General features: G+C 46.7%; 1 protein-coding gene across 1 annotated transcript in view; it reads left to right on the forward strand.

The window, feature by feature from the left end:
* LOC144139786 (DNA-directed RNA polymerase III subunit RPC5-like) overlaps positions 1 to 27845 on the forward strand; it is a 38734-nt gene that overhangs the window by 8977 nt on the left and 1912 nt on the right. The window contains exons 5-14 of the mRNA XM_077672044.1: positions 4220 to 4305; positions 6148 to 6228; positions 8648 to 8826; positions 10250 to 10371; positions 12090 to 12202; positions 12569 to 12689; positions 14376 to 14457; positions 16600 to 16659; positions 18210 to 18310; positions 19522 to 19616. Of these exons, the coding sequence (XP_077528170.1) occupies positions 4220 to 4305; positions 6148 to 6228; positions 8648 to 8826; positions 10250 to 10371; positions 12090 to 12202; positions 12569 to 12689; positions 14376 to 14457; positions 16600 to 16659; positions 18210 to 18310; positions 19522 to 19616 (1040 nt within the window). The remainder of the gene's footprint in view (positions 1 to 4219; positions 4306 to 6147; positions 6229 to 8647; positions 8827 to 10249; positions 10372 to 12089; positions 12203 to 12568; positions 12690 to 14375; positions 14458 to 16599; positions 16660 to 18209; positions 18311 to 19521; positions 19617 to 27845) is intronic.

Genomic DNA, 27845 nt, shown 5'->3' on the forward strand with positions numbered 1-27845 from the left:
CCTGTAGAGGCCTGGGTTCGGATATGTATTAGTCTGGAGACGTCTCCATGCAACTTCTTGTTTTTTGGTCGGCAAGGGGTCGGCTGCAGGGTACTTCCGTCTTAAGCCTCTGTATTGATTCAGCACGTCCTGGTTGGTGCACAGGCGATCCTTGGTGTTGTGGGCAGGGTGTACGGCAGGTTGCAAGGGCTCTAGGTAGGTGAATGCTCTAGCAGCCTCGTTGGCCTATATGTTGCCCTCCAGCCCCGCGTGTGCGGGTGTCCATATTAATGTGGTTCAGGTGTCTACGTTCTTGTCCTGCTGGGAAAGGACTCGCAGTACCGCACTGGAGATTCCCCCCTTTGTGAAGTTGCGTACTGCAGTCTGGGAGTCGCCGAGAATTTTCCTCGCTAACGTTATGGCTAATTCTTCACCTTCGGTGTGTAGTTTTCGGATGGAGCAGGCGGTGAGAATCTTTCCTTCCTGGTCGGTGACAACTGAGACCATAGCCCCTCGTTGTTCGTAAGAGGCAGTGACCGTGTAGACGACTTGATGTTCACCTTGGAGCTGTTTCCCTAGCGCTAGGGCTCGTATATCTCTTCGCTTTTCGTAGTAGACTGGATGCATGATCTTGGGGAGAGGAGGAATACAGATGCCTTTCCGTAGTTCGGCTGGAACAGTGTTTTTCTCCGAAATTTCTCTTGTACGGGATGTGTAGGCAGTCGAGCATTTGCCTGCTGGTGGCCGTCTTGGTCAGACGTTCGAGGTGTGCAATGCGATGCGCGTCGATGTGCTCTTCGGGCAGCGATCCCGTCATCACAGCCACCTGGATCGCGACAGGGCCGGCCAAACCCTAAGGGACAGTATGCAAAATCATTAATTTGGAAAATTTCAGGTAACATTCCCAAGAAACCGACTGTGAAATACGCGACTCATTCCAAGAGCATCTATAATTTTTTTCCTGAAATAAGCAGCCCCTAAGTGGTTGAGAACGTGCAATAAATAAAAATCAGAACTTCCTCTGAGCTCATCAAATTAAAAAAAACGCAGTCTACATTATACATTGCGAGACATGCTGCTTTCCACACGCTTATCAGCCATCATGCTTTCAGTTTCGTTTCGGAAATGCATCGGTGCAAAATTAACGACGTCAATAACCTACGACGCTGAATGCCCGAACTTCTGAAAGCAATATCGCCGACAGGAAGAGGGAAAAGGAAGAAATTGTACTGCAAGTGGTTAAGCGACGCGCCTGTGCTTCTCATCTGACGTTCTCCACGCACGGATGTTGGTACCGGTAAAGCGTGCCCACTTCCTCTTCTAATCTAATTATCGCCAGTGAAAGGTACAGGGTACATACTGCAAGGTGGCTAGCCGACCGATCCGATTTTGTACTCTTATGTTCGCCGCGAGCCGCTGTTGATAAATAGTCTGGAAAGCGTGCGATGCAGAGTTATGCCCTTGTTTGGGCCAGGATGCCGGCAGCAGAGCAAGGGTTAGCCTACGGCGTGCGGCGCTGACGTTGTTCAAAAAGATGACGCCTCGCCTCCCTCGTGCCCATAATAATCATCACCATTATGCCCTATTAAAGCCCGCATCGCGAACGGGTCTTCGCGGCTCGTCCCTTTCTCCACATTTTTGGTGCCGAAACCAGGGAACGAACCAGGGACCTTTAGTCGACGCCTGCGACCACCATGAAATGACACCGGAAACAACTATGTTGAGATGTTCTGTTGAAACAACATTTGTTACGGACAACGAAAACTGCCAGTTGAATGAAAGCAACGGGCCATTTGAAGAGTGAGAGGAAAGAGCCACCGTATTTCCGTTTCGTCCATTTATATTTCGGTTCCCTGGTGAGGTGAATCATATTAAACCTCTGAAATGTCGCGCGAAAAGCGAAAAAGGAGCTGCCATACCCGATGAAAATAAAAAGGAGGCTGGTTCATCGTGCAACACGACTCATTCATGACCGCAGCCGCACCAGAGGATTCGGGTTGTCAGGATGAATATAAAACACCGAGTGGTCAGCAGCGCAAGGACAGCCGAGAGATTAAGCGCTAACCACATGGAGCGATTTTTCCAGCGACACAACGAGCGACGCGACTAAGATCCGCAGTCGCTGATCCGAAGTCGCTCGCCGAGGCAATCACATGACAGCGACGGCTCGAGCGACTAAGGACGGCGATTTAAATGTTGCCGCAGTGCGCATAGTAACGCGCTTGGTACGCCGGTTGTTTACAAACATTTTTTTTGTTCATTTGTCATAAAAAGCATGACTAAAAAGTATTACGCCCTTCTACCTTGCTTTTTGCACTTCATTGCATCTCTAAAACTGGTTTGGTTTAGCGATAGCGCGCGCTTTTTCTTCTGCGCCTCGTCTCTCGGCTCCGACAGAACGTCGTGAAGAATTCGCTTTCTTGACGTCGTTTTTGCCACACGGGTCTCACCCAGTGTGTGCGGGAGCCTTCTTGCTTCCGCTTCAGCATGTACACAAGATTTGCCATGCAAAGCTTTCTTTGCCGCTGCATCGCAAACGCAGTCTGTGCGGACTTTGCGCGCGCGCCAAATCTCCCTCCCGTTCTCTTCCAAAACTGGAGGTTGCGTGCTTACGTAGGGGCTCTCCTATTGGCTAGTCGCTGAGGCCACTTCCGGGAGGCGAGCGACTGTTTCTGGCTGCCGAGAACCGAGCGATTCGATGAGCGACTTGGTACGCGGCGAAAAGTAGTTCGTCGCTAGTCGCGTCGCTCCCCAAGTCGCTTGCAAAATCGCTCCGTGCGGTTAGCGCTTTAAAGCAAGACAGAAGACAAAGGGAGACAGAGCCTTTGAATTCACTAAAGTTTGCAGAACTGAACAGCGAACGACGAAAGGAAACTTCTGTGAAGAACGAAAAGTCCTGCTGGCGAACAAAGCGTTTTTCATCGACAAGCACTAGTGAATTCGCCTGTTCGAAGACTCCCGTCTACGCGAAAGGTTCAGCGGCTGCTCACCCAGGCAACAGTTCTACGCTTCGTCGTCGTAAGAAGCACAGTTATCATCGGTGGAAGCATAAGCGGCGATGCCCGACACTGCTTGCTTCCACGGACATGAATGATCGACGTTTGCGCGCCACCTGGACTGTTTCCCTGTCATGGGCTTTAAACACACAGATAAACTTATAGCCATCTTCGCGCGGGGGAGGATGTCGGGAAAGATGACGCCTCGCCTTCCTCGTGCCCATCATAATCATCAGTGTTATGTTCCATTAAAGCACTCTTCAGAGAGAGAGAGAGAGAGAGAGAGAGAGAGAGAGAGAGCTGCTTTATTAGAAGAGAAACGAAAGTTGACTCAGCCGATAACTGCCTCTCGGGCTGAGGGCACCTCAATCAAGAATGAGTATAGGAGGGGGATAGAAAGGAAAGAGGGCGGGCAGAAAAAGGCAGAAAGGGAGAATAAGATAACGGTTCACAAGCCGCGCACCATGGACAGTACTGACGGCATCATAGCCGGTCCGAGAGTCCCGTGTCCTTTGAAAAGTCCAGCAGGGCTCGGAACGCTTTTTCGCGATTTGATTTATGACAATCCGGGAACAACATGTTTGAGGTGCATGAAGGCAGTCCCAGTTTCGCATACGACGCTCTCAGCGCTGATCGAGCCTGCGAATGTTGTGGAGACTTGCGCAGTGCATGCGCGAGTGTCTGTATTGCAGGACAAACGCACTCTTCAGAACGGGTCACGGTGGCTCGTCCCTTTTTCCACAGACGTCGCATCACGTGACAGGTGAACGTGACCACCCCTGGAATAGAACGAGTGCACCCCAGCTGCAAAGACCTCTTATTCTGGGGAAGCTGTGGGGTGGATAGTATAGTAAAACACTCGCGTAAACACACACGACTGGAAGAAACGAAACGACTATTGTGTGTTTACGCCGTTCTACGTTAAGGACGTGCACCAAGTCGCCCTGTAGGCTATGTCATACTGTGGCGGGAAGCGTCGCCAGCCTGCCCATCACATTAATTTACGTTAAAAAAGGAAGCGACGCACACTTCGTGTAGCAATGAGCATATTGCCAGGGAAAACCGTAATGTTTTCACCTTCAAAGCATGCAAGCAAAGTTGAGTTCTCCTAGGGAAGGGGGGCCCCTGGCACATCGAGAGTTATATTCTGTTATGTTGTTTTTATGTGACACTCTTTTTCTTTCACAACAAGTGATGTTTGTTAACTTTTTTTTCTGTTTCTTTGTTGCTTCTTTCTTGGACAGTAGCAACGTGATGGACAGGGAGATCCTGACGTCAACTAGGTTGCCCGGCACGGCCGAAAATTGCGCCATTGGAATACTCAGGCAGGGTGAGAAGCCTCCTGCATTTTTTTACTCGCAGTTTTGTCAACAGCGTGGCTGATTTAACTTTAGTTCTGCCCATCCGCCGTATAGCGTTACCAGAAAACTATCATCGGCCAAGTTTAGGGAGTGAAAATGCGTGGCCAACATGTGTGAGGGAAAGTTGCAAAGAGGCAAGGAGCCCTTGAGCAGGTGTTGGGAGTGCGAGTCTCAAGAAAGAAATGTGGTTTGGGAAGTCCCGGGAATCGATCCCGGGGCCTTTACGCCGTCAAATCGGCAACCTAACCACTGCCTGGGCAACCCCAAAGGCCACAGAAAAGGGGAAGGGGGGGGGGGGGGGTTAGCATCGGCGGAGAGCAATAACATGTGCACCCAATTGGATAAAAAAGTGTTGTCACACAGTGCGCAACACCTCCAAGAAAAAAAGGCCAGATAGCGGAATTTTGACAAGTATTAGAGCCAAGTGTTAGTTTTGAAGGGGGGAAAATGTGCTTGCCGTAGTGGTGCAAGGCTGGAGTCAACAGCCGAGCTTGTGATCACTTAGCTTCCCCCCGGATAGCTTCGACCGGCATCCGACTTACCCGTGGATAATCAGATGTGCTCCCGTCACGTGACTGCTGGGGGTGTGTGGAGGGCCCACCGGAACGGAAATGAGGCTTAGCCCAGCCACGCATAACTAAGCCAAACCTAAATACATCTTTGCAAAACCTAGCATAACTTTGCAGAATCTAGAAACGACTTAGTCAAGCCTAGCGTAACGTCGAAAAACCTATAAACGTCTTAGCCAAGCCTAGTATAGCAACGTAAAACCTAGAAACAACCTAGCCAAGCCTAGCAAAAGCTCACAAAACCTAGAAACGACTTAGTCAAGCCTACCAACAACCTAGCAAAACCTAGCATAACCTCGAAAAAACTTAAAATAATTTATTCAAGCCACGTAAAAGCTATTTCATCACAAGCTCCTCTGTTGACTCAATCATTGCACCACTAGTTCAAGCTGCGCCCATTTTTTTTACCTTCACCACAATGTCTGCCTTCCTTGGAATATTGCCTGGTCTGGCAACACGTGGAATGATTGGGTGAGAGAAGAAAAGGCTTTCACAAACCTTTCATTTATGTGGTATCCGTGCTTGATGTTCCTATGTTGCGTGTATATTCGAATGAGCAAGGTTTTAATTGAACCTTAACACCCGCCTCTTTTTGATGCGGGAACGTCTAACAAACTTTTCGTAGCCAGTAAAATGAAATGCCAGTTCACCTTTTTATGTTACTCCTGTTGTTACAAAAGTGTGTGTTTCACAAAAAAGACACCGAGAAACGAAAATACGACGAAGTAGCTGAAGAGATGGAAAGGAAGTGGGCAATACGTTGAACACTACATCGCTTGTGAACAATTACGTTCGCTCCTGTACAGCTATTTCAACTTATATCCAAGCCCTTTTTTTGCAAAGGCCCTCTCTCCAGTGTAAAACTTTCCGCCTTAACTCCCTCTGGGAGCAAAGTAACTAGTTTTATGGTGTTTATAGTAAGAGCGGCAACAATAAAACATTGTTTTTCGATGTAGCAGAAGTCGCAAATGACTGTGAAAATTTGGACAATGAAAGCTTCCAGAGTAAATATACAAGACTTTTGTTTTATATGATTTTTAAAGCCCCGATAACTTCTTTTTAGCTTTTCTTTGGCTTATTAAAGATTCCCTTTTAAGTCGGAGCTGCTTTCTTCAATTTAAAGTACATCATACTCCAGCTTTACACATTTTCTGCTGCTCCAGTTACACCTGGACTGAGCGTCTTCTGGATGTCCCAGTGTCGTCGAATTTAGACGATGTCGTTACGACCTTTTGCCCGCAGGCGAGCTTCACCTGACACCACTCCACGCCCTCCTCCAAATGCGACCAGGCTTCCAACATCTGGATCAATCTGGAGAACGTAAGACCACCTCTCCTCCACACCTCACAAATAAACGCCACAGGGAAGCTTGATGGTTTTTTATGGTCGTTCAGATGGTTTCGAGAATTATGGACTTTTCCACGCCCAACTTTTTCTCAAAAAGAAAATCATTCAGTTCCTCACACTTTTTAGTTTGCCTGGTCAGTATAGGTTCAATTCATGAAGATTAAATCTGCCTAATAATAGGCTGAAAATTTGTTTCTTGTAACGTCGTGCAGGCTTCATATCACCAAAGCTTGTTCAGGCATTAACAAAATTGTTTTTGTTTTTTTGCAATGATTTGGCAACTCCTCGTTTTTCTTCCCCTATGTGTTTTATATATGCTCCTTGTTAATCTTTCCTATGTGTTGTATATGTGTTCCATGTTTACCCTCTACCCTATCCCCCTATTCCTATGTATTCTTTCCTCCCCACCTGTCCTCCTCTACACGAGCAGGTGTTCCGGTGCCCGCCACTAGGCGGGACAATTTACGCCTGCTGGTGGACCTTCCTCTCTTCCTAAAGAACAACACATACATACATGAATACATACATACATACATACATACATACATACATACATACATACATACGTACGTGCATACATACATACGTACATACATACATGCATGCATGCATGCATGCATGCATGCCTACATACACTATTTTGGGTGTTTCAATTTACAGCTTTTCCCTGCTCTTTCTTGTCTCCCCATCATCCGCGCTTTCGATCAAGGTTCGTCCGTTAGTGTGTTAGTGTAACATGGGTAAGAATGACTTGGAAAAAAATGCCACACAATTTCTTTAGAGAATTCGCAAAGGAAAATTGTATGGGTCCAGTAAGCGATTTTCTTTTAAACTCTTTAGAACGTGCACTATCCATGTACACTTAATCTTAGTAGGCATCAACTTGTACTTTAGCGGACTCTCTGGGTAAGCATTGCCGAAAGTGTGGCATTGGCCAATCCGCACGCAGTGGGAGGCCTCGTTCTTACATATGGTATACATCTTCCCACTTTCAAATTCCCCAGAAGAGAGGAATGGCACAGGGACTTGTCGTTTAAAAATTTCATGTTTTATGCACTTTTAGTGTTCCAAATTCATGTCAGCATGCTTGTTCCTAATTAATTTACTTTAAACTGGGACCCATGTTTTTTTCAGAGGAACTAGGCAAATAACACTAAACATAAACGCAGCATGAAGCGAAAGTAACCTTAAGGGTGATGTTGCGATGTACAAAGAAGAAGGCAGCTTTTTAGCAGTTAGCATTACTGTAGTTGTCAAAAGTTTACAATCCAATCATGTGTTATCCTTACTAGTAACAGGTTACTACACTTCGCTTTCAGAGTGCCTCCGTAAGTGATTTTGCAAATTAAAGTGGTTGTTAACGCAGAGTAAGAACTGACACTCTGTTAGTGAAGTGGTCACAGGCAGTTGGAACAGTTTAGTTGATAAATATGTTCAAGAATCTACAAAAAAACGTTCTTGTGATGATGTTTGCTGAAGCGAGTACTTTTGGTGCAAACCGTGTTTTACCCGAGAACATGTGGAAACTTGGAGGTAAGGTTGAGGCAAAATGGGGTTACTGGGGCCCATTAATAAAACAAGGCAATTTGGGAACGAAGGGAACGAAGGCCTTTGAATTTTGCGTATGAAAAATTGCATCATGGGAAAATCATTCCTTGGGAGTTTGCCAGGTACGGCAACGGTTCAAGGACTGCCAGTTTGGGAGTGAAGTGGTCACAGGCCCTTCAAGCTGTTTAGTCTATAAATTTGGTTTAGAATTAGAAAAAAAGTTGCTGCGATCTTTCCTAAAGTCAGTACTTTAGGCACAAAGCGTGTTTTGACCGAGAACATTCGAAAACTTCGAGCTAAGGTGTGAAGCAAAGTATAGTTACTGGGTGATTAAATATTAGGCAATTGGGGAACGAAGAGTTGCCTGAACTTTGAGTAATAAAAATTGCATAGTGTGAAAATCATCCTTCGGGAGTTTGTGAGGTACGGCAACGGTTCTGTGCTTTCATTATTAACTTTTAGTGCGATTTCCTGAAAAAGAATGCGAGGATATAATTTTTAATTTTTATTTTTGCAAATGTTTTACAATAGTTGATTTAACTTATTATCTCTAGTAGAATGCCGTTGTAATAGGTTCCTTGCTGCGTACTTCTATTTTTTCGGAGAGGAAAGGTAAGAGCAAGTTGAGTTCTATCTGTTGATGTTAGAGGGTTTTTTTTTGGCATTCTTAAGACTGATGTTTTTCAGCAGTCTTCAAGGGGGCTTATTATTTGAATGAATTCTATCATAGCTGCTTCTGGTTGCAGGCACAGCGGCGCTGATTCAGAGATGTTTCTGAGAAGTGACACTGCGTTTTTGTGTTTTCTCGTTCTTGTTATTGTGATTGGACTCGGTAATGAACTTCGCTGTTTTGCGTCTCATGCAGCAACGGACGATGACGGCGAGGAGGTGGCGCCAAAGCTGGTGACTATGCGGTTTGCCCAAGGGGAGACGGGCCGGGCCAAGAAGGCGCGTGAGAAGTTCCGCTTCATGCAGCGGCAGGAGGAGAGCGAGCCCTGGGTTGAGGCCAACTTTCACGGGCTGGAGGTGAATACCCACGAGGGAGAAGTCAGTCTTTTTCATTAGGGTGAAAAGACTTAGTGCCCAATTGTGCTAGAAATCAGCGTCCTTGCTGTGTTGTATCCTCGTTGTATAGGCTGTGTAGCGCGCGTTCACGTCGTCCGATCAAAGAACTTCCCAAAAGAATATTTCACTGCAAGCTCTTGCACTGTGCAGGAAAATCAACTACGCGGTGTTTGATGTGGTGGTCTTAATTTAGCTTAAACGGAAAGGGAGAGCGTTTAACACGAACGGGGTGGGGCCCGTTCTGCAAAAAGCTGTATGGTTGTAGTGGTTGTTAGTGTCGGCAACAAAACATGGGAGCTCTTGTCAAAGGAGGGAAAATATGTTTGAGCTCGTGTAGGAATTGAACCTTGGTTCCAGAGTTGAGCTGAGTTCAAAGCATGTAAACAGACATGGGTTCCCCAAAGAATTATGGCCCCTTTAGTGTCTGGTGTATATTGCCGCGAATTATGTATTTTGCTGTGTTTAGTTACGTGTTTTCGTGCCAGCGTCTGGCCGCGCCCAGCTGGCGTATCAAGTTACAAGTGAAGCGCGCGTTTCAGCCTATTTTGTATGGCGCGCAGGCGATCTCATTTGATCTGAAGAGTGTATCACCCTGTCTTCACGAGATCGAATGTCCGTCTTTGATCGCCAAAGTTCTAGATCTGATTCAATGGTTCTCGAAGAATTAACGCCGAAAGATGAATGCTCGCAAGGAAAACACCACGGCATCCGTCTCGCCGACGCACATCTGTGCTCGTCACGCTGCTGACGGCTTCCTCGACGTTTGTGTTTTTTTAAAGTTCGTTGAGGGGCACAGACTCGCTCCAACAAACTTGCTTTCTTCAAGAACCCGGGTCGTCCTTGGCTACGTGAAAATATGTTGCATGTTTGGATTGATGTCGTGCCCTTTAACTAAATGCCTGCCGCTTAAGAACTTAGGGGGGTTACATGTGGTATGCTGAAGGCAGGCTCTTATCACCTTTTCTTCTTCTCTGTTAGTCATTTGTTTCTGAAAGTTATACCGATTGAGAACAATTTCCTAAATTTAAAATGTTGCTGAGTGATCTGCGCAACTGCATAAAACAAAACCCTTTTCTGGCAATCAAGAAGATCAGTTGCACTCGGTAAACGATCATCGACAAAATCGTTATTGACATGGTGAAAAATGTGACGCACTCTGAGTTTGAAAGCAAAAGCATAGTTCTAGCAATTTCTTTTTCCTTGTCCAATAATTAATACTGCAATCGGTGACTGCTGCCCTGTGCTATAATGATATATCTCTGGCTATTCCCTGCTTCCTAACCTGATCAGTGTGCATTCACCCATATGAGTTCAGTGTTCACTCAAAAGAAGCTCTCCGACAAATATTTCGCTAAAAACTCAGCGTTGTCTTGCCTGCTTGCAGACGGAGATGTCCCGCGTGGAGCGGTCAAAGCTGTTCTGCCCGCAAATGGACCGCGACATGTCGGATATACCTGGGACGTTGGCCGAGTATTTGCAGCGCGTTGTCACTGACAAGAAAGAAAGGTGGGGGCTCAAGTCAAGTTTATTCGACATCTAAATACAGATATTACCAGAGTTCTTCAATATATACCAGTTGCAAAACTCCGCTTCAGAATCCGGACGGCGCGCGCCCCTCTGCTCCGTTGAAGCTGAGGGGCAAGTCCCCCTAGGGGACGGAAACTAAACTGACTGAACTTCGATAAACTATCAATTAATCACAATTTTTTGTTAAATAAAGCTTGCTTTTAAGTTAGAAGACATTAATTAGGTGAAATGTACCTATGTTTTTATTTTTTTATTTTTATGACTCAGCAGCAGTCGTAACCACTTGAGTACTACTTCAACTTTCTGCCGACAGACGACAGGATAGTCAACTTGCCACGTGCTGGCCCCAACGCAGGGGGGCAACCGAAGACCGGCTTTTGATACATGGGGCGTATATGGGGCGTTTCGCAAGCGGTATATATCCAGTAACTCTGGATATTACTACGGACCATAATACAAATGTCAGGAGCGCAGACAAAAAGCCAACAGAAGCGGCTTGACGTAGTCCGTCGTGCTCCCTAAAGTATTTATAAAATAACTGTGTATACTTATACAACAAGAAAACAGCTCTACTGAGCTTTCGTGACATTGGCGCCAACTAAGTCAACGCTAACCTCGGTCTGTTATTCCTTAACAGAGTTTGGGTTTGGGCTAGTTGGTAGCGGTAATCCATGAATTTGTGTAGCGCAGAAAAAAGACAGAGGACACAGGGAGGTGACAGAGGACAAGGAGCGTTTGTGCCTGTCGCCTGCCTGTGTCTTCTGTCGTTTTTTTTTTTTTGTGCTACATGAAGTTACAAATTACTGTTATTCCTTTTCTTGAAGTGGAAAATTGTCAGTTTGTCTTCATTGCGATTGATTTGTTCAGGTTTCGTTGCAGCTAGGTTCCCACACGAACAATAAGCAGGGGAGGGGGAAGCGAGACCGGCGACAACATAAATGTAGCAGCAGGAGCAACATGATATAAAGAATTAAAACGTGTTCACGCCGTAGTTACAATAAGGAAACGGGTCGAGATCATTATCCAGCTAGGCAATCCTTGTCTTTGGAAGAGATCCCCATCTTTGGCCCTAAACGCTCAGCCTCTTCTATGCTAATGTAGGCGGAATAAAAAACGCGCTCATATTCTGCTCCTGATGAAAGATAGTTTTGCACGCACAGACTTTGAGATAAATACACTCTCTCCCCTTGGTTTCTTTTTTTTTTCTTCTTTAACTCGAAAGTGTTTTATTCCCGGTCACACGAAGATTTCGCTGACGTCATATCCGTCACGAAAGTGATATCAGTACAACGGAGCAAGCGGCCTGTAAAGGGTGCACCCCTGCACACAGGGTATGCTTGCGGGGAAGCAACCTTTAGTACTAAAGAGTACGTTATACTTAGGGTTGCTCGTTTTCGGGTTCTCCATTTTAACGCAAAAGTGTTTTATGCCGCGATACCCCAAGATTTCACTGACGTCATATCCGTCACAAAAATGACACCGGTACACCTTTGCCGAAGCGACCCGCCAGCAGGACGTCGCTTGTCAAACACACCTACAAGACAACCGCTGACCCGCAAATCATGTTCAGCTGCAGATTTCACTGCACCTTTCACTTTCGTGTTTTACTCATTCCAACGACATAGGAATCAACCACAGTTTTTTTGTTTTTATGCGTGTGAACTCACTCCCCACTTCCTCTTCTTTCGGCCGCACAGCTCGGACACTGACAAGGTGAACCCCAAGAAGACGGGCAGCCCACAGGTGTCGTCGCTACACGCCCTGAACAACCTGCCGCTTCAGGATCGAATCAAAGCCATCCTCGCAAGAGGTGGGTCTCTCTTTGTTACATCGCAAAATCATTATCATAATCATCAGCCTGCTTGCATCCACAACAAGACAAACGCCTTTTTTTTTGTGTTCCTATTTCTGCCTTCGGATGCCCTAGCCCACTTTTTGCCTTTGCATTTTCTGATTGCCTCCCTCCATTAAGTCTTCCCTTAGTCCTAACTCTCGGTAGCCACTCTGCTACCCTGGTGTTCCACCGCCTTTCAGCTCACCGCGCTCTTGATTTGAGCTGCCATTTGTTCAATCTAGTTTGTCCTCTGGTATGAGATACTTGTTTACTGTCCCCAAGTATTAATATGATCCGGACATTCAGGTTTCTTCTGTTCGCATGTTGTGTCTCCTCGTGCAGCCAAGGTGGTGAACCTGGCAAAACTGATGACCCTGCTCCCACCCCAGGGAGACATGTTTGCAGTCTTGCGTGAGCTGCAGAGGGTGGCCCTGCTCGTCCGAGGCTGCTGGGTGGTCAAAAGGTGAACACATTAGTGGGGGAAATCGGGGGTGGCCGTGACAACGTTTGGCGGACTAGATGTACCGAGTTACGTGGGGTGACGAAGCGGGGGCTTGTTAAACGGACACGAGAGTGTAAAAACATGTTGGCCTGTGTCGGTAGACTGGGCTGTTGTGAATACAAATACATCGCTCACAGCAGGCGCTTAGTAACGCATGAAATGCCCAAGCGTGAAAACGAGTATCGCTCCTTAATTCCCTTCCTTACACCACAGGTGGTGGAACGGGTTTGGTGGAGCTTGTGTGAACTTATTTCGAAAAAGAAACACTGAGGCAGACGGGGAACGTAAGTGTAAAAAAATGTATGCAGGAGCTTCTACTTCTCGTACACTTTTTTTATCTACCAAACATTGTAAAGCAAAATACCTCAGCCCAGGCCGAAGGCTTCGTTTGTTTCGATTTCATTGAAATGCTTAGCCTGATGAAAGCAGTCAAAAGATGTCGCATGCGGGTGACTGCATGAGTTTACTGTATTTCCTTATATGCAATATATACCACAGATCTTTGCAACAGCCAGCAGCTACCGTCAGTTCTATAAACGGCCGATTGCGCGTGTATTTTCCACACCTTCTTCCAGACAACAGTAGCTCACGGGAAAGTTTTACTAGGCTTTGCCTGGATGTCACCAGACCAAGATGGCATTGAGAGGACCCTTACTGATTGTCTATTAATATCTGCAAGGAAATTAAAAGCCAGTGAGAACAGGCTTCGCGAAAAGGGCAACCTGGGAGACGGGGACATTCGACTGAAGGGAGGAGTGGAGCCTTGGCGTTTTGTCACTTTTTAACGTCATATAAAAAATATGGAAGAGAGGTAATATACATAAATGTCAGCTGTATTTATTTCTCGGTGAACAAAGTGTTGTGGGCTGTTGAACAGCAGCCGAAGTAGCTACAAAACGCGTGAGCTTTTAGCCGAGTGTCCCAAGAAGTGTCTGCCCTTGCGTCACGGCCAAAATAATGACCTTATTTTCCTCGGTGAAGCCCTCAGATGTGTTCTAGAAAAAAAATTTATTGCAGGAATGTATTGCTCCTTAATTATTAATCATTGAGGTTCTTTTAGCAAAATCTCATAATTTTACAGGTGTTTCCTCTAAGCTGTCCCAAAAAATTTAGGGTTATTGCTGTTTAGGTGAATATGGTTAAGCTGCTCTTTAAGATTGTGCATGCGAGTGAAATGGGTGAGGTCTACAGAAAACTTGCCTACCAATAATTTTGCAGGTGTTTTCCCTAAGCTGTCCCAAAAAATTTAGGGTTACTTCCTGTTTAGTTGGACATGGTTAAGCTCCTCCTTAAGATTGTGCATGCGAGTGAAATGGGTGAGGTCTACAAAAAACTTGACTACTATGTACGACAGTAGTATGTCATGCTTCTTGAACAAATTTGTTCTTGCGCAATTACCAAGGCTAACTACCGAGCGAATAAAGATGTGGAGGTGGTGAAACGTTGTGACCTTATCTGTACAATCCTACAAGCTTTCTGTAAAAAGAAATACCGGCATTCTTGTGATATTGTGATATAAAAAAACTGTCTTTAATCAGAAAGTATATAGGACTTGTTCTTTTATTTGGTGTTTTGCATCATGTGAGCAGGCTTTTGGAAAACACTTCTCTTAATACCTGTTCCCGTTTTTTTTTTCTCGTCTTACAGCGAAGTGCTTTACCCCAAGGACACCTTCAGCCCCAACACTGGAGTGCCGGCCGAGATAATCTGCCGAGCTCGTGACTTCCTGGTGAGTTAACGGCAGCCTGATTAAATTTGTTAATATCTTCTTGTTCTTACACACTGTCACTAAACTATTGCCGACAAAGTTTACGCAACCTGAGCCATTCGAAGCGGTTGTTTGTGAGCAGGAGCTGAGACTGCCAAAGGTGCGTTCTATCATTGGCCTTTCCAAAGACCTAGACGTCCGGACAAGCCACCAACACCAACACCATCATCACCATTAGATCATCAGCAGCTATTTGAGTCCACTGCAGGACGAAGGCGTCTCTTATTAACTTTACTCCCTCCTGTCTTGCAAAGCCGGAGTCGATTCTTTACCTTCCAATTTTCTTTTTTCGAATCCGCCCCCCCCCCTTCTCCCCTTCTTCTGAATCCGTCTGTCGGTATCCACTCTGTTGCTCTCGTGGTCCCCCCGTTGTCAGTTCATCATACTGCAAGGTCAGCCCAAGTCCATTTCTCTTTCTTAATTTTAATTACGATATGTTCCGCCTGAGTTTGTTCCATCATCCAGGAAGCTCGCTTCCTCTCCCTGAGCGTGATTCCTATCCTACTTCGTTCTAGGGGTCGCTGAGACAATCTTAGTTTGTTTTCTAGTTGTTGCCATGTAAATGGGTTTATTATACTCTGCATATCTTTCTATTAACTTGATGGATGACACTAATATGGTTTGTTGTAGAGTATCTTTTTCTAAACGCAGGCTGCTCCTTTAAGCTGTCGCTTATGCTGTTGAGGATAAGAGTACGCTGATGGGTCTGTAATTCTGAAGATGTGCAGTATGTCCCTCCTTATGAATCATAATTGTGTTGGCGTTTTTACAGGCTATGAAACCTTTCAAGTCGTTAGGCGTTCTAAAAATGATCTAGCAAGTTTTCAAGTTCAATATCTTCTCCCTCCTTTGGAGATCCACGGTACTTACGTCGTCACATGCATGCAGCTTTTCCTCTTTCAATGCGAAGGAAAGCCTTTTCTAATTACTGTTTCGTTACTTGAGCGACATCGCTAGCTAAGCTTGCGGGCTTAGTAGTCCCTAGTCCGTCGTCACTGCCACACAGCCCGGTGTAGAATCTGTCCGCTACTTTTATTACCTCGTCGATGTTGTGCGTAATGTTACCCTGTTTGTGTCAGAATGCGCGTACTGTCTTTACCTATAGCCAGCTTCTTATTTGCTTTTAAGCTTTCTCCTCTCTCCAGAGTGTCATTTTACTTTTGTCAAGTCAGTTCGATCGGCCTTACTGGACACTTTCATGTTCTTATGTTTTGCAATTGGTTCATTCTTTTTCTGCGTTAGTTTTCCAGGTTACTACCGACATGCTGCTTCTCCCACAGCTGCTGCTGACTCTGGGATTGTCGTTTTTAGGTTGTAGATTAGCATGTCTGCCCTGCCATTTTTGTCACCACTTAAGAGCGCGAATTAGTTCTGAAGGGTTATTTTACACTCCTTCGACCTGGCTCTAATTGACTCCATGTTTGGTTTTCTCGTTTCTGCTAGTTTCCCTCTTTCCCTTTTGAGGTTCAGCTTTATCCTGCACCTAACCATCCTGTAATTTCTGCTACGTGTTGCTTGGTGAAGTGAAAAGCCCAGTATTATCAAGGAAATCAATCGTTATTATCCTCGACAAGGTAGATACTCAGGTATTTGTTAGTTATCTTGTTTCGGTAGTGTGGCTTTTCAGCACATTTGTTACTATGTGTGGTTCAGTCTTTCTGTGTACTTTGAGACAAATGAGCACGGTGCCAACATAACTGGGAAAATGGGTGTGCACTTTTGTGAGCGCCCGTGTTACAGGAGTACAGTATAGACTCCCATTAGAAGAACTCGAACTGACCATAAAAATTAGTTCGTATTAAGATATTGGTCTTATTCGGATGTTTTGCATTGTGGACGTTTCGAGAGAGCCAAAGTGTCACTCGTCTTAACCATAAAGTTTGTCTTTTAAGAGTCGGTCGGTTCGAAAGCAGCTGTAGGGGAAAGCACTACACTTGTCGCAGTTTCCCTGATACTGAAACAGTAGCGGCATATAAAGTTTGTTATGCTAGCACGAACAAATGCAATTGTAGTTTTTAATTGTGATTGCTGTTTTGAGGAGCTCTAGAAAGTAAAACTAGGAAGTATAAGTACAGAATGCCTCTTTGTCTCTCGACTTTTCAGCTGTACCTGTTCACCCAGTCGAGGCACGTCTCGCAAGCCAAGTTTGCCAGGGCTGTCAACGTGAGTGCTTACGCTGTTCTTGCAATGCGTTTGTCGTACCTGTTTTTCATGGAAGGAAAGGGTACGGGGGACGTTGTTTTGGTGTTGATAATCTCGACGACTTCCCGCTGCGGCCAGAATCTGTGAGCTCTTCGTTAATCGAAGATGCGGTACACATTGAAAGCTTTCTCCCAATATAGATGAGTAAAGGGACGCTGTTTTTGTTGTAAGAATGGTTTTGTTAGTTCTAAAGCGGTGTGTCACTTACTCACCCTAGGATGTTAATGAAATTGCATTATATTCTTTGCCTATCCATTATTGTCTGTTCCAGCAGGCTGTCTCATTGGCCATGGCTTTGGAAGTTTGTACAGGCTCTTGCTACAGCTGCAGAAGCTAGAATCGTCAAAATCCGCACTGCGATCTGCCTTGAGGGGCTGCTTTCGTGAGGTTCAGGCGAGAAGTACAGCGCTTCCTCACCATGTCTGTTACGTGAAGTCATAAAGCTCTGTGACTCTAAATCCAAGAGGTCAAATAAGAAAACAGGCTTGTGGTATTTCATAATCCGGAGCTTTTTACGGCGCACCGCGTGGCCCAGGTGTAGAGCTTTGGTGCGTTAAACCCCCCAAATTTGACTTTTGAATATTACATTTGAATATTGAATATTCAAAAATCAAGTTTAGTTGGCATAACGATCAAAGGTACACCTGGGCCAGGAGGCGTGCCGTAAAAAGCTCCGGATTAATTTCGGCCACCAGGGGACCTCTAACCTGCGCTCAAATCTCGACGCACGAGCGTTTTAGCGCGCAGCGTTTCGGCGCCCAGCACAGAGGTTTCGCGGCAGCGAAGATGGCGGTGTCCGCGTAACCGAGCGAGCAAACCAGGCACCCCAGGCTGCAAGGAAATGGAGCAGCAGCGTCTGGTGAGGGGGAGGGTGGCACGCGCTGCTGAGACGCCATCTGCCAGCGCGTCGTCGCGCCTCAGTATGTCTCACTGCATCCCCCTCACACTTTCACCAAACGCTCCTCCCCCTCTCGGGCTCATCCGAACCTCGTGACATTTGCGCGGAAGGTTCAAACCCGAATTGCTTCTACTTGATCGGCGGCAGCGAAACTCTGCGAGATAACGGCAGCTTAGCGCGCGCCACCGTGCGTTCGCTGATCCCGGGATCACTTCCTGAGACGCAGCAGCTATGCGCCGTGAGTCGTGACCGAAGAGATAGCTGTTCGTGCTGCGCACACATTTCACATTAGGGAGTATTGTAATCGTGATGCCGTTTTTTTTCTTGCTTTTTGCCGCCATCTGAAAATCAGCCACCGTGGCGGAGAGTGCACCCGTATCCTTTGGCTCTGCAGCACAACGCCTTATCCACTAAGCTACCTCCGCGGGTATTATGCAACATACACTCCGATCAGAGTTTCGGTATAGAAAATTTTGAGGTACTTTGAGTGGAGCTTGCTGTTCTAGCAGCAAGCATGCGTGGAAGTGTTTTGATGGGATGTTGTAATACCAAGAAGTCAGCGCTCGTAGCCCTAGTTCTTCTGTTTTATTTGTTTTCTTCGCTCTCCTATCAGCTTCCTGGGGAAGACATCAAGACACTGCTGAGTGACGTGGCCAAACCGACGCCAGAGGGCTGGGAGTTCCTGCTGCCGTGCGACACAGACTTCATCACGAAGTGAGCCCCCTGTCCCTCTGTCTTTCCTCTGGAACTAAGGAGTAGATGCGCATGCTTGTATCGCATCGCTTTAAGACCCAAGAGGCACAAGAATCAATTCTCGTGCGCAGTAATACAAGAACGCGCAGTTTCAAGGCAGAGACAAGTGACGGAGTTTCAGCGAATGAGTGTGGAGCTATTGTAAAGGCGGAGATATTGGGGTAAAGGACTCCCACTCACTGGAAAGGGAGGAAAGAGGGAGCACTTGTGATCCCTTGTCTCTGTTGTCTGCCCGTGTAGGTGAAAGAAAGGGCATTGTGGGGCGGAAATCCTTTGCAATGAAGAGGAAGTGGCCGGAATATGTCCTTTGCATTATTTCCTATCGCGTTATCTTGTCGGGTTATCGGATGCGCATTTGTGACTGGTCTTGATAAACCACGTAACACGAAAAACTGACATCCGGTGGGCCATCAGGGTAACCGAGTGGCTGCCAAGAGACAAGAACAGAAGGAGGGGGAGGCCGTTCAACTTGATGGAAGCAGGAGATAAGGACATAAAGAGATAAGGAAGCAGGAGATAAGGACAAGCAGGAGATAAGGATAAGGAGATAAGGACAAGATATAGCATCACAATTCAGCAACGGCTGGTGGAAGGAGCATGGTAGAGGCCTTTTTCCTGCAGTGGACCTAGGCATGATGATGATGATTGATGACGGTGGCCACAGAACCACTGGTTCATTGTGTTCTTTAGCACTTGTAATGAATTGTTGTTTAAGTTGCTTAAAGGTGGTTGACTGACTGAACGAAATTCGCAGGCACCGCAAGACTGTTCATGCCATTTTTGTTATCGTTTGCGCGTTTATGTAGTTCCAATGTAAGCCTTGCTGTTTTGCATTCGTTCAGGGAAAACCCGGGTTTGTTTGTGAACTTCCTGTGTGCTTTTGCAAGCCACCGGCGTAACAAGCTCTTTTCAGGTAAAAAAAGAAATTAGTCCAGTAGAATTAGCTTATCTGAAATGGTTCTGTGTAGAAGTCTCTTATTAAGGCTTTAGAGCAACCAATCATTTTTCTCATCACCTCGAAGCATTGTGGGGAGTTTAGTTTTAGCTTGAAGGTACTGATGCCAGAAAATTTCACATATACGAAGGCAGAGATGAGAACGTTAGGGTACTGATTCTCCTTCACCTCCTGCCAGTCTCAAAACAAGAACAGGACCTGAGTATTTTTTCTCCAGATTTCCCGAGGTTGCCCAAAGGCAGCAGCTGTGCTGGGGCGCGAAGCAGGCGAACCTGTCAAAATATTTCAAGCTACCTCGTCAAGACAGCCACGGTAAGAGACCCAACTGTTTGTATTGCGTTCTCCGCTTTTCATCCAGCCCTCCCTGCGTTATTATTGAATGTTTCTATAAGCCTGTTCTAGATTGGTAATATGTGCTGTACCAAATTCAGACTTGCCTTTTGCAGAATAATTATCAAGAAGCTTATACTCCTGTCACACGGGCACTTCAATCGCGATTGAAGTGAATCGCGATCGAGTTTTCGAGCGCGCTCGATGCACTGCCGCTGCTACACGGCACGTTTCAATCGCGATCGAGAAGTTGCACCGGTTGCGCTCGTGTACGCCAGATGGCGCTAACAATGTACTTGCGCTGGGCGTCTGGTAACTTCGCGCGGTCGTAGGCATATAGTGCCTAGAATACGTAACTACGTAAACGTTACCGCACACTTATTTTGGGTCAAGTTATTTGGCACCATTTGTGCGTTAGTTGAAGTTGTCACCTTAAGCTTCTGTGCCATTACTGAGCGGGGACGAGAGTATCGCCGCTTTCGTTCGATCGCGCTTGGTGCTTGAGAAACCAGGATTGAGTTCGAGCGGGATCGAGCTCGATCGCGATTGAAACTGCCATGTAGCAGCACCCGATCCGGATTGAGTTCGATCCGGATCGACTCGATGGCGATTGAAAGTGCCCGTGTCACAGGGGCATTAGGAATCTTCAGCTCTTCGAACCTTTCTTATCGGGTGGATTTTATAACGGCATCCTTGTATTGGTAATGAGCTTTATTTATATTTATTTATTTTATTCTCTTTTTTTTACACTTACAGCACGGGAGGAAATGTGCGTGGCCTGAATTATTACTATGAATGCTTGGCAGGATTAGAGTTCTGCCCAACCAGGAAAGAAAAGTTGAGTCAGGCAGCTTTTCAAATTATTTGAAAGAAATATATCATAGTAATAATAAAGTTTCATATTTTGTTGATGGCTGTGGTTGAGGAAAATATTTCCGCGTACACGGGTGTTTGCTTCACGACAAATAACTTAAGTTCGGTTTAACAGGCTCCCGCTCGGTGCGTTCAGCAAAATATATTTGTTTGTTAAAAACGACCGCAAATTTCAGGTCAATGTGATGTCAAATTATATTCGCAGGGTGAATATATGCTGTACAAAATAACTGTGCAAAGGAAATGCCTAACAAGAGCCACGTTTTCTTTCTGGTAAATTAACTTTTGCTGTCGGCACGCTATGAAGTCATTAAAAATCTCATTTTTTTTAACAACTTGAATCTTGAAGGGAAAAAGCACAAGATCCTTTAAAGCACTGGCTCCTAATGGCCTACTTGCTGAGGGCCACATCGATGGGCATAGTTAAGAGAGGTGTTGAACAGTAACACATGCTTTGGCACCACTTAGATAGTGGCAATCTTGTCCCATACTTTAGCACAGTGTGAGAGCTCCCGGAAGTATTTTACTTTGCTATATATATATATATATATATATATATATATATATATATATATATATATATATATATATATATATATATATAGTTACGTGGCGGCAGGACACAGATGAGACGAACGATGGGATGGGGTGAAGCGATCTATTTACAGAATGGGCATAGCGACCTCGCGCACGATGCGCGCCAGGAACGTCATCATCGTCGTAATTGTTCTTCGTTCAAAGGGCTGTGAGGTATTGCCCACCTTAGTCCCGTAACATCACCCCCAGGGTCGAGGGCGACCGTCCCGGTCGATGCCGAGGCAACGTGAGGATTGCGATGTGGTGAGCGATGTGATGAAAACATACAGTGGAGATTTGCTTGCCGCCACAGATGACGATGACGTCCCTGTTGATGCCTGGCCCCACAGAAGCGATGTCTTCAAGCAGGAATGAACCGTCGGCGGAATTCGAACCATGTCGGACGAAAGGGCTGGGGACACGGCGTCTTTGGTCTGTTCTCGGCTTGTATCGGCTGGTCTTCAGTGGCTGCACACGGGCTGGGGACACGGGGCGGGGGACGTGGTCGAATGCAGGTCGCAGTGGGCTGCGGCTACCCGACACGGCCGACGGTCCCTCGACGATTTCGCCCAAGGCCGAGACGATGCGATGCGGAGGCCAGGATGGGGATCACCCCGCCCCTTACCAAAATGTTACGTGGCGGCAGGACACAGATGAGACGAACGATGGGATGGGGTGAAGCGATCTATTTGCAGAATGGGCATAGCGACCTCGCGCAAGATGCACGCCAGGAACGTCGTCGTCGTAATCGTTCTTCGTTCAAAGGGCTGTGAGACATTGCCCACCTTAGTCCCGTAACAATATATATATATATATATATATATATATATATATATATATATATATATATATATATATATATATATATATATATATTGATTGATTGATTGTAGGGTTTAACGCGCCGACGCAGCGCAGGCGATGAGGCGCGCCGTAGTGGAGGGCTCCGGATTAATTTTGACCACCTGGGGATCTTTAACGTGCGCCGAAATTTTGTGTATATATATATATATATATATATATATATATATATATATATATATTGTAACGAGGAAGACTTGCCACCATCGACGTAACGCTATCAGCGCAGCTACCTGGACCGAATTCAAAACGAACTTTTCGGCCGTATTTGACCGGCCAGCGGTTCGCAAGCTTCGCGCGGAGCAGTGTTTGAGAGAGCGAGCTCAAAAGGCCGGAGAGAACTTTACCAGCTACATCGAGGATGTGGTCGACCTTTGCAGACCCATGGATTTCTTCAATTTTGGCTGTCCTTTCACACCCGGCGACGACATCAGCACCCCGAGCCCTCCGCCGTCAAGCACGCCACTTCGCCATTCGTGATGAGCTTCTCTACCGCCGTAGCTACCTCTCCGAAGGCCGAAAATGGCTGCTTGTCATCCCTTGCCACTTGCGCTCTACAATCTGCAACTCCTTTCACGCAGATGCGCAGTGTGCCCACTCCGGAGTTCTCAAGACATACCAGCGCCTCCGGCTGCCCTTCTACTGGCGCGGAATGTACACGTTTGTCCGCAAGTTCGTTCGCTCTTGTGCCGACTGCCAGCGCCGAAAGTTACGACCGGACCCACAGGCAGGTGCTTTGCAGCCGTTGCCATGCCCAGCCCGACCTTTTGATTGTGTTGGTATTGACTTGTACGGGCCTTTACCGTTAACGGCTACTGGCAACCGCTGGATTATAGTCGCCGTCGACCACCTCACCCGATACGCTGAAACAGCCGCATTACCAGCCGGCACTGCACGCGACGTCGCAAAGTTCCTTTTACATCGTTTCGTGCTCCGACACGGTGCGCCTCGTGAACTGCTCAGCGACAGGGGCCTTGTATTCCTCTCCGAGGTCATTGAAGCCCTACTCGCAGCATGCCACGTTACCCACAGGACCGCTACAGCCTACCACCCACAGACCAATGGCCTTACGGAGCGTTTCAACCGTACCTTGGGCGATATGCTAGCAATGTATGTCTCTTCGGACCACACGAATTGGGACCAGGTCCTCCCATTTATAACATACGCCTACAACACCGCTCAGCAGGCCACTACCGGCTTTTCCCCATTCTTTCTTCTTTACGGACGCGAACCATCGTGTCTCCTGGATACCATCCTTCCGTATCGACCAGACGCCTCAGAATACGCGCTGATTTCTGAGACTACTTCGTACGCCGAGGAGTGCCGAAAGCTTGCCCGCGCATTCACTACGGAAGAGCAGTCACAACAAAAACACCGTCGTGATGACTCCAAGCCATCAGCTGAATTTCCTCCCGGCTCTCTTGTGTTGCTCTATATACCGTCTACTACTGCCGGCCTATCCAGCAAGCTTCTTTCGAAGTACCACGGCCCATACCGTGTAGTCGAGCGTACCTCTCCCGTCAACTATGTCGTGGAGCCACTGACGCCTTCGACGGATCTTCGCCGCCGTGGACGCGAAATTGTCCACGTTCAGCGCCTCAAGCCTGACTACGATCCTCTTATTTTGTCGTGTCCCTAAGTCGCCAGGTTGGCTCTTTTCGCGACGGGGGGTGATTGTAACGAGGAAGACTTGCCACCATCGACGTAACGCTATCAGCGCAGCTACACAGCCGTGAAGTTGGAAGAACAGCCAGCGGAGCGTATTACCTCATGCTACCTGCATCATCATCATGGCAAGACTCAAGATCATCATCACCAGTTTGTTGTCTCGAGAGCTGAGCGCGCACGGCAGAACCCCTTCGGACTCAGCTGAGCCTCTCTGCGTTTCAACGCCTTGCTGCCGTCCTGCCAATAAACCTCCCCATAATTTATATATATATATATATATATATATATATATATATATATATATATATATATATATATATATATATATATATATGATTGCACTTAACTTTTTCCTTCTCTAAGATGTAGGCATTTAGACTTAACTGGAGAATTAAGGCATTCGGCATTCGGCTCTTGGAACTCGTGTTTGAGAATTGTTGTGCTTGAGGAGTTGAAATTGAATGAGCATGGTTCGATAAACATGTCATGTTAGCTGAATCGCTCGACGCTACATTAGTTTAAATGGGCCTCCGCACGTCGCACCTTCGTATTCAAAGTGACGGTATTGGCGACACCGCGGAGACCGAGCCCCCACACTCCCGCTGTAACCAACCGTGGCAATGAGTTTTAAGGTGAAGGGTAGAAGCCTCGAACGGTGGCCGTGGGAGCCCTAGTTAAGCTGCGGCCGATGGCCTCCCTCTCTGCTTACCAGGCAGGGAGCTCCAGGACCTCTCTGACCGCGATGGTAACGCCTGCGAAGAAAGAACTTCCGACCCCTCCTTTTTTCCTATGCCATATGGTAAACTCAAGCCCCTCCAAAAAACATGATCGGACACTGAAAAGGGTGCACTGAAGTCTCATTCCCACCCTTTCCTGCCATCATTTTCCCGAACCCTGATACCTAACCCCGCTTCCTGATAATTGAATTAGTTGAACAAGAGAAGTCTTTTGCCGCAATGTCCTTGTTCCTGATCCCGAAGTTCCTAGAAGGGATAATGAGTCCTACAAAGCCAAGACACATAAAACTGGAATTCTACTGGTGGAAGTCACCACTCAGCAGCAGGCCACAAAAAACTACTGAGTCAGACCCTGTGGAGAGCGCCTTGGCGCCCCCTCGCCGCGTGCTTTCTCCTTGTACCCTACTCAGCCGTAGAACGTTCCTCCCGCACGTTAGGACGTGGGGTCGCCGTCGTCCGAGAGGTGGCGCGAGGCGCGCAAGTCAGTGGTGCGCGGTGGAATGCGGAGGCATGCGCGGTGGAATGCGGAGGCATGCGCGGAGACTGTCCATGGTTTCGGACTCCGAGAGAGAGAGAGAGAGAGAGAGAGAGAGAGAGAGCATCGGTGAAGTGCCGAAGACAGGTTCGCGTTGTTAGTGGCCGCCCGCATATCTCGCCTCAGCGATGCGAATAAAGAGTTCTTCACACAACCGCAGTATGCCTCAATTCTTCGCATGCCGTAGGGAGCGCATCCACAACCCTTATTGCCGATGTTGACATCGAGGTAACGCCCCACCGCAGCCTTAACAGCTCGCACGGTGCGATCTCTGAGCCAGATCTGGCAAACGAGACCCAGACAGATTTTCTTGAAGGCCTCAGAAATCACGGTGCGACGGCAGTCAGCCGTGTTACGATAAGTAGAGATAACGAGGAAGTATACCACTAAACACATCATCCTGACGTTCTACCGCTCCACTGTTCTGGACCACATCAATGCAGGCTTCATCCGGTGCTCGAGGATCCGTTCCAGAGTACATCCCGAATTCGCGGCGCTTTTTGAAACGCCAGCGGTTCGGGAAACCTCATTTCGGGGTCAGCTAACGTGCCAGATGCATCCAACATGACCACCTCACAGATAACTGTAACGCGCACAACAATTCCTCTGCATCAATTGCCAGGGTCCCCGCCCCGGACCTGTGTAAAGTTCAAATTAGAAAAGAACATCATAAATGTGACAATAATCAAGAACATCGCCTTCCCACGGAAGAGGTTAGCCTCTTTCCCTCTGGAGAGATACCCCGACGAAGCTCGCCATGGGGAGGAGCGGCGTCTGTTTTCGGCGGCGACCCAGGTCAGCGAGACTGATCTAGTCCCACCCCCGCCCCCTGCTTGGTTGTCTCCGGCAGCGCAACCAATCACCGCAGCACTTGACGAGCCTGATGCGGTCCCACCAGTCCCCGGCATGGCTGAGGGGGCGGAGGAAATGGATACGAAAAGAAACGCAGCGGCTCGCACTCCTGCTGCACTGCCTGTGCCACCCGTAGCACCCTTGACACCTGTCGGTGGCGGTTCCAGCAAACAGCACCTGAAAGGGTGCGCGGTCCAAGGAGCCCGATCCGTCGGGTATTCCGAGGACGTCCGACGACGACATGGACGTTGGAACTTTCCTGCCTGCGTCGTAGCAAAATGAACAGATCCCTACGTCCAAACCTAGAGTAAAAAAAGACAAGAATCACTGCCCTGAAAGACAATGCATAAATGAACTTGTGTTTTTTTTTTGTAGCTGCTTCACTTTCGGGCAAAATTTGTATTTTTTGTTTGCCTTCATGTACCATGCTAAAATTCTATGTTTTGATTTATTACGAGATGTATGCTTTTCAGGGACTGTGCTTTTTTGTACATGTATGCAATTCTGAAATTGTGTTTTGGGGTACACCAAAGTTGTGTGCTGTGTAACTTTTCCTAATATGTTCTTCTTGCAAATGCATAGCCGTGCAAAACTGCCATCGGGGGAAAAGCCTCTGTCAGGGTTCTAGCCTTTTGCTTTTCCCCCGGTCTTTCCGTCATTTCGACCTGTATGCGGAAAGTAAAATAAACTTCAACTTCAACTTGCGTAAAAAACACATTTCCAGTCCTCTAAATTGTAAATAATGGGAAGAGAAAATATTGTACAATGAACTTGAAGGCTTTATCGAAAATCTTCATGTATATAAGAGATACTGCATGCCAATCAGCCGAGTGTAATATGACTGCAGAAAAGCATCTGAACAGCAAACATACAAACTTCCTGAATAACTATGTGGTATTTAGAAAGGATAGTGATGGATACGCACACTCCTCGGGGGGTGTGGCCATTGTCGCTCGAAAATCTGTAGCATGTATAACGATCAACTTAAACACGGTCCTTCAAGCTGATGCAATGCGTTAGATAATATTCAAGAGGTTAATAACGGTATTCTCTCTTTACAACCCTCCTGATTTCCAGCTATGGAGTTCTGATTTGAGGCGCTGGTATAGATCAGCTGCCTGAACCTTACATACTTATAGGTGACCTGAATGCACATAACTCTATTTGGGGTTCTTCCCGCACGGATGCCCGAGGTCGCTTGATCGTCTGGTGCGTGTCTTTTCAAAAGAAACCGGCCACACACCATAATTTAGGACACAACACTTATTCATACCTTGACTTGGCCGTTGGCTCTGCAGTTCTCTTTCCTTCTTCTGAGTGGGACGTGGGTACAGACCCACATGGTAGTTACCGCTTTCCAACCATGCTGACATACATGGATAAAGGCCCAGACAGTTCACCTTCCCATAAAAAGTTCAATGAAGCCGGAGGATCCGATTTGGACCTTTGGTACATCACCTTTCGGTGCAGAGCATTTAGTACAATGATGTTGGTATTAGAATCCACACTGTATTTGGTTTGAGGTCGTCACTTAACGTCTGGTTCATATTCTGAACCTTTTGTTCGCATGTATATATATATATATATATATATATATATATATATATATATATATATATATATATATATATATATATATATATATATATATATATATATATATATATATATATATATATATATATATATATATATAATATAGTTGACCGGTCTCTGAACCTCCCTAAATATAAGCCCACGCGGAAGTCGAGAGGAAATCCGCCACCGAGATGGCGCAGTTGGTAGTGCAGCGCACGCGTTATGCGGATGTCGTGGGTTCCATTCCCACTTACGACCAAGGCACATTTTTTCCGGACTTGATTTCTTGATTCCTGTATCATACAAAAATGACAATCAACTCATTCGGCGCTATAAAGCCCCTTCAAGTAGCCTAATAGCATTGGCAATAAGGACTGCATCTTTGATGTGTATAATACCGTTTCGGCTTTGGACAAGCCTTCGTCAGAATAAAACCCAAGTGCACGAAGACAAGCTTATAAGGCGTCAAGGGCCAATCACAGCAAAGAGGGTTACACGTGCTGCGTGGTACGTCAGAACAACAGCTGAAAA

Source organism: Haemaphysalis longicornis, unplaced genomic scaffold (assembly GCF_048455015.1).
Source record: "Haemaphysalis longicornis isolate Haplotype H1 unplaced genomic scaffold, Haemaphysalis longicornis Haplotype H1 scaffold_5, whole genome shotgun sequence".
In the NCBI taxonomy this organism is placed as follows: domain Eukaryota; kingdom Metazoa; phylum Arthropoda; class Arachnida; order Ixodida; family Ixodidae; genus Haemaphysalis; species Haemaphysalis longicornis.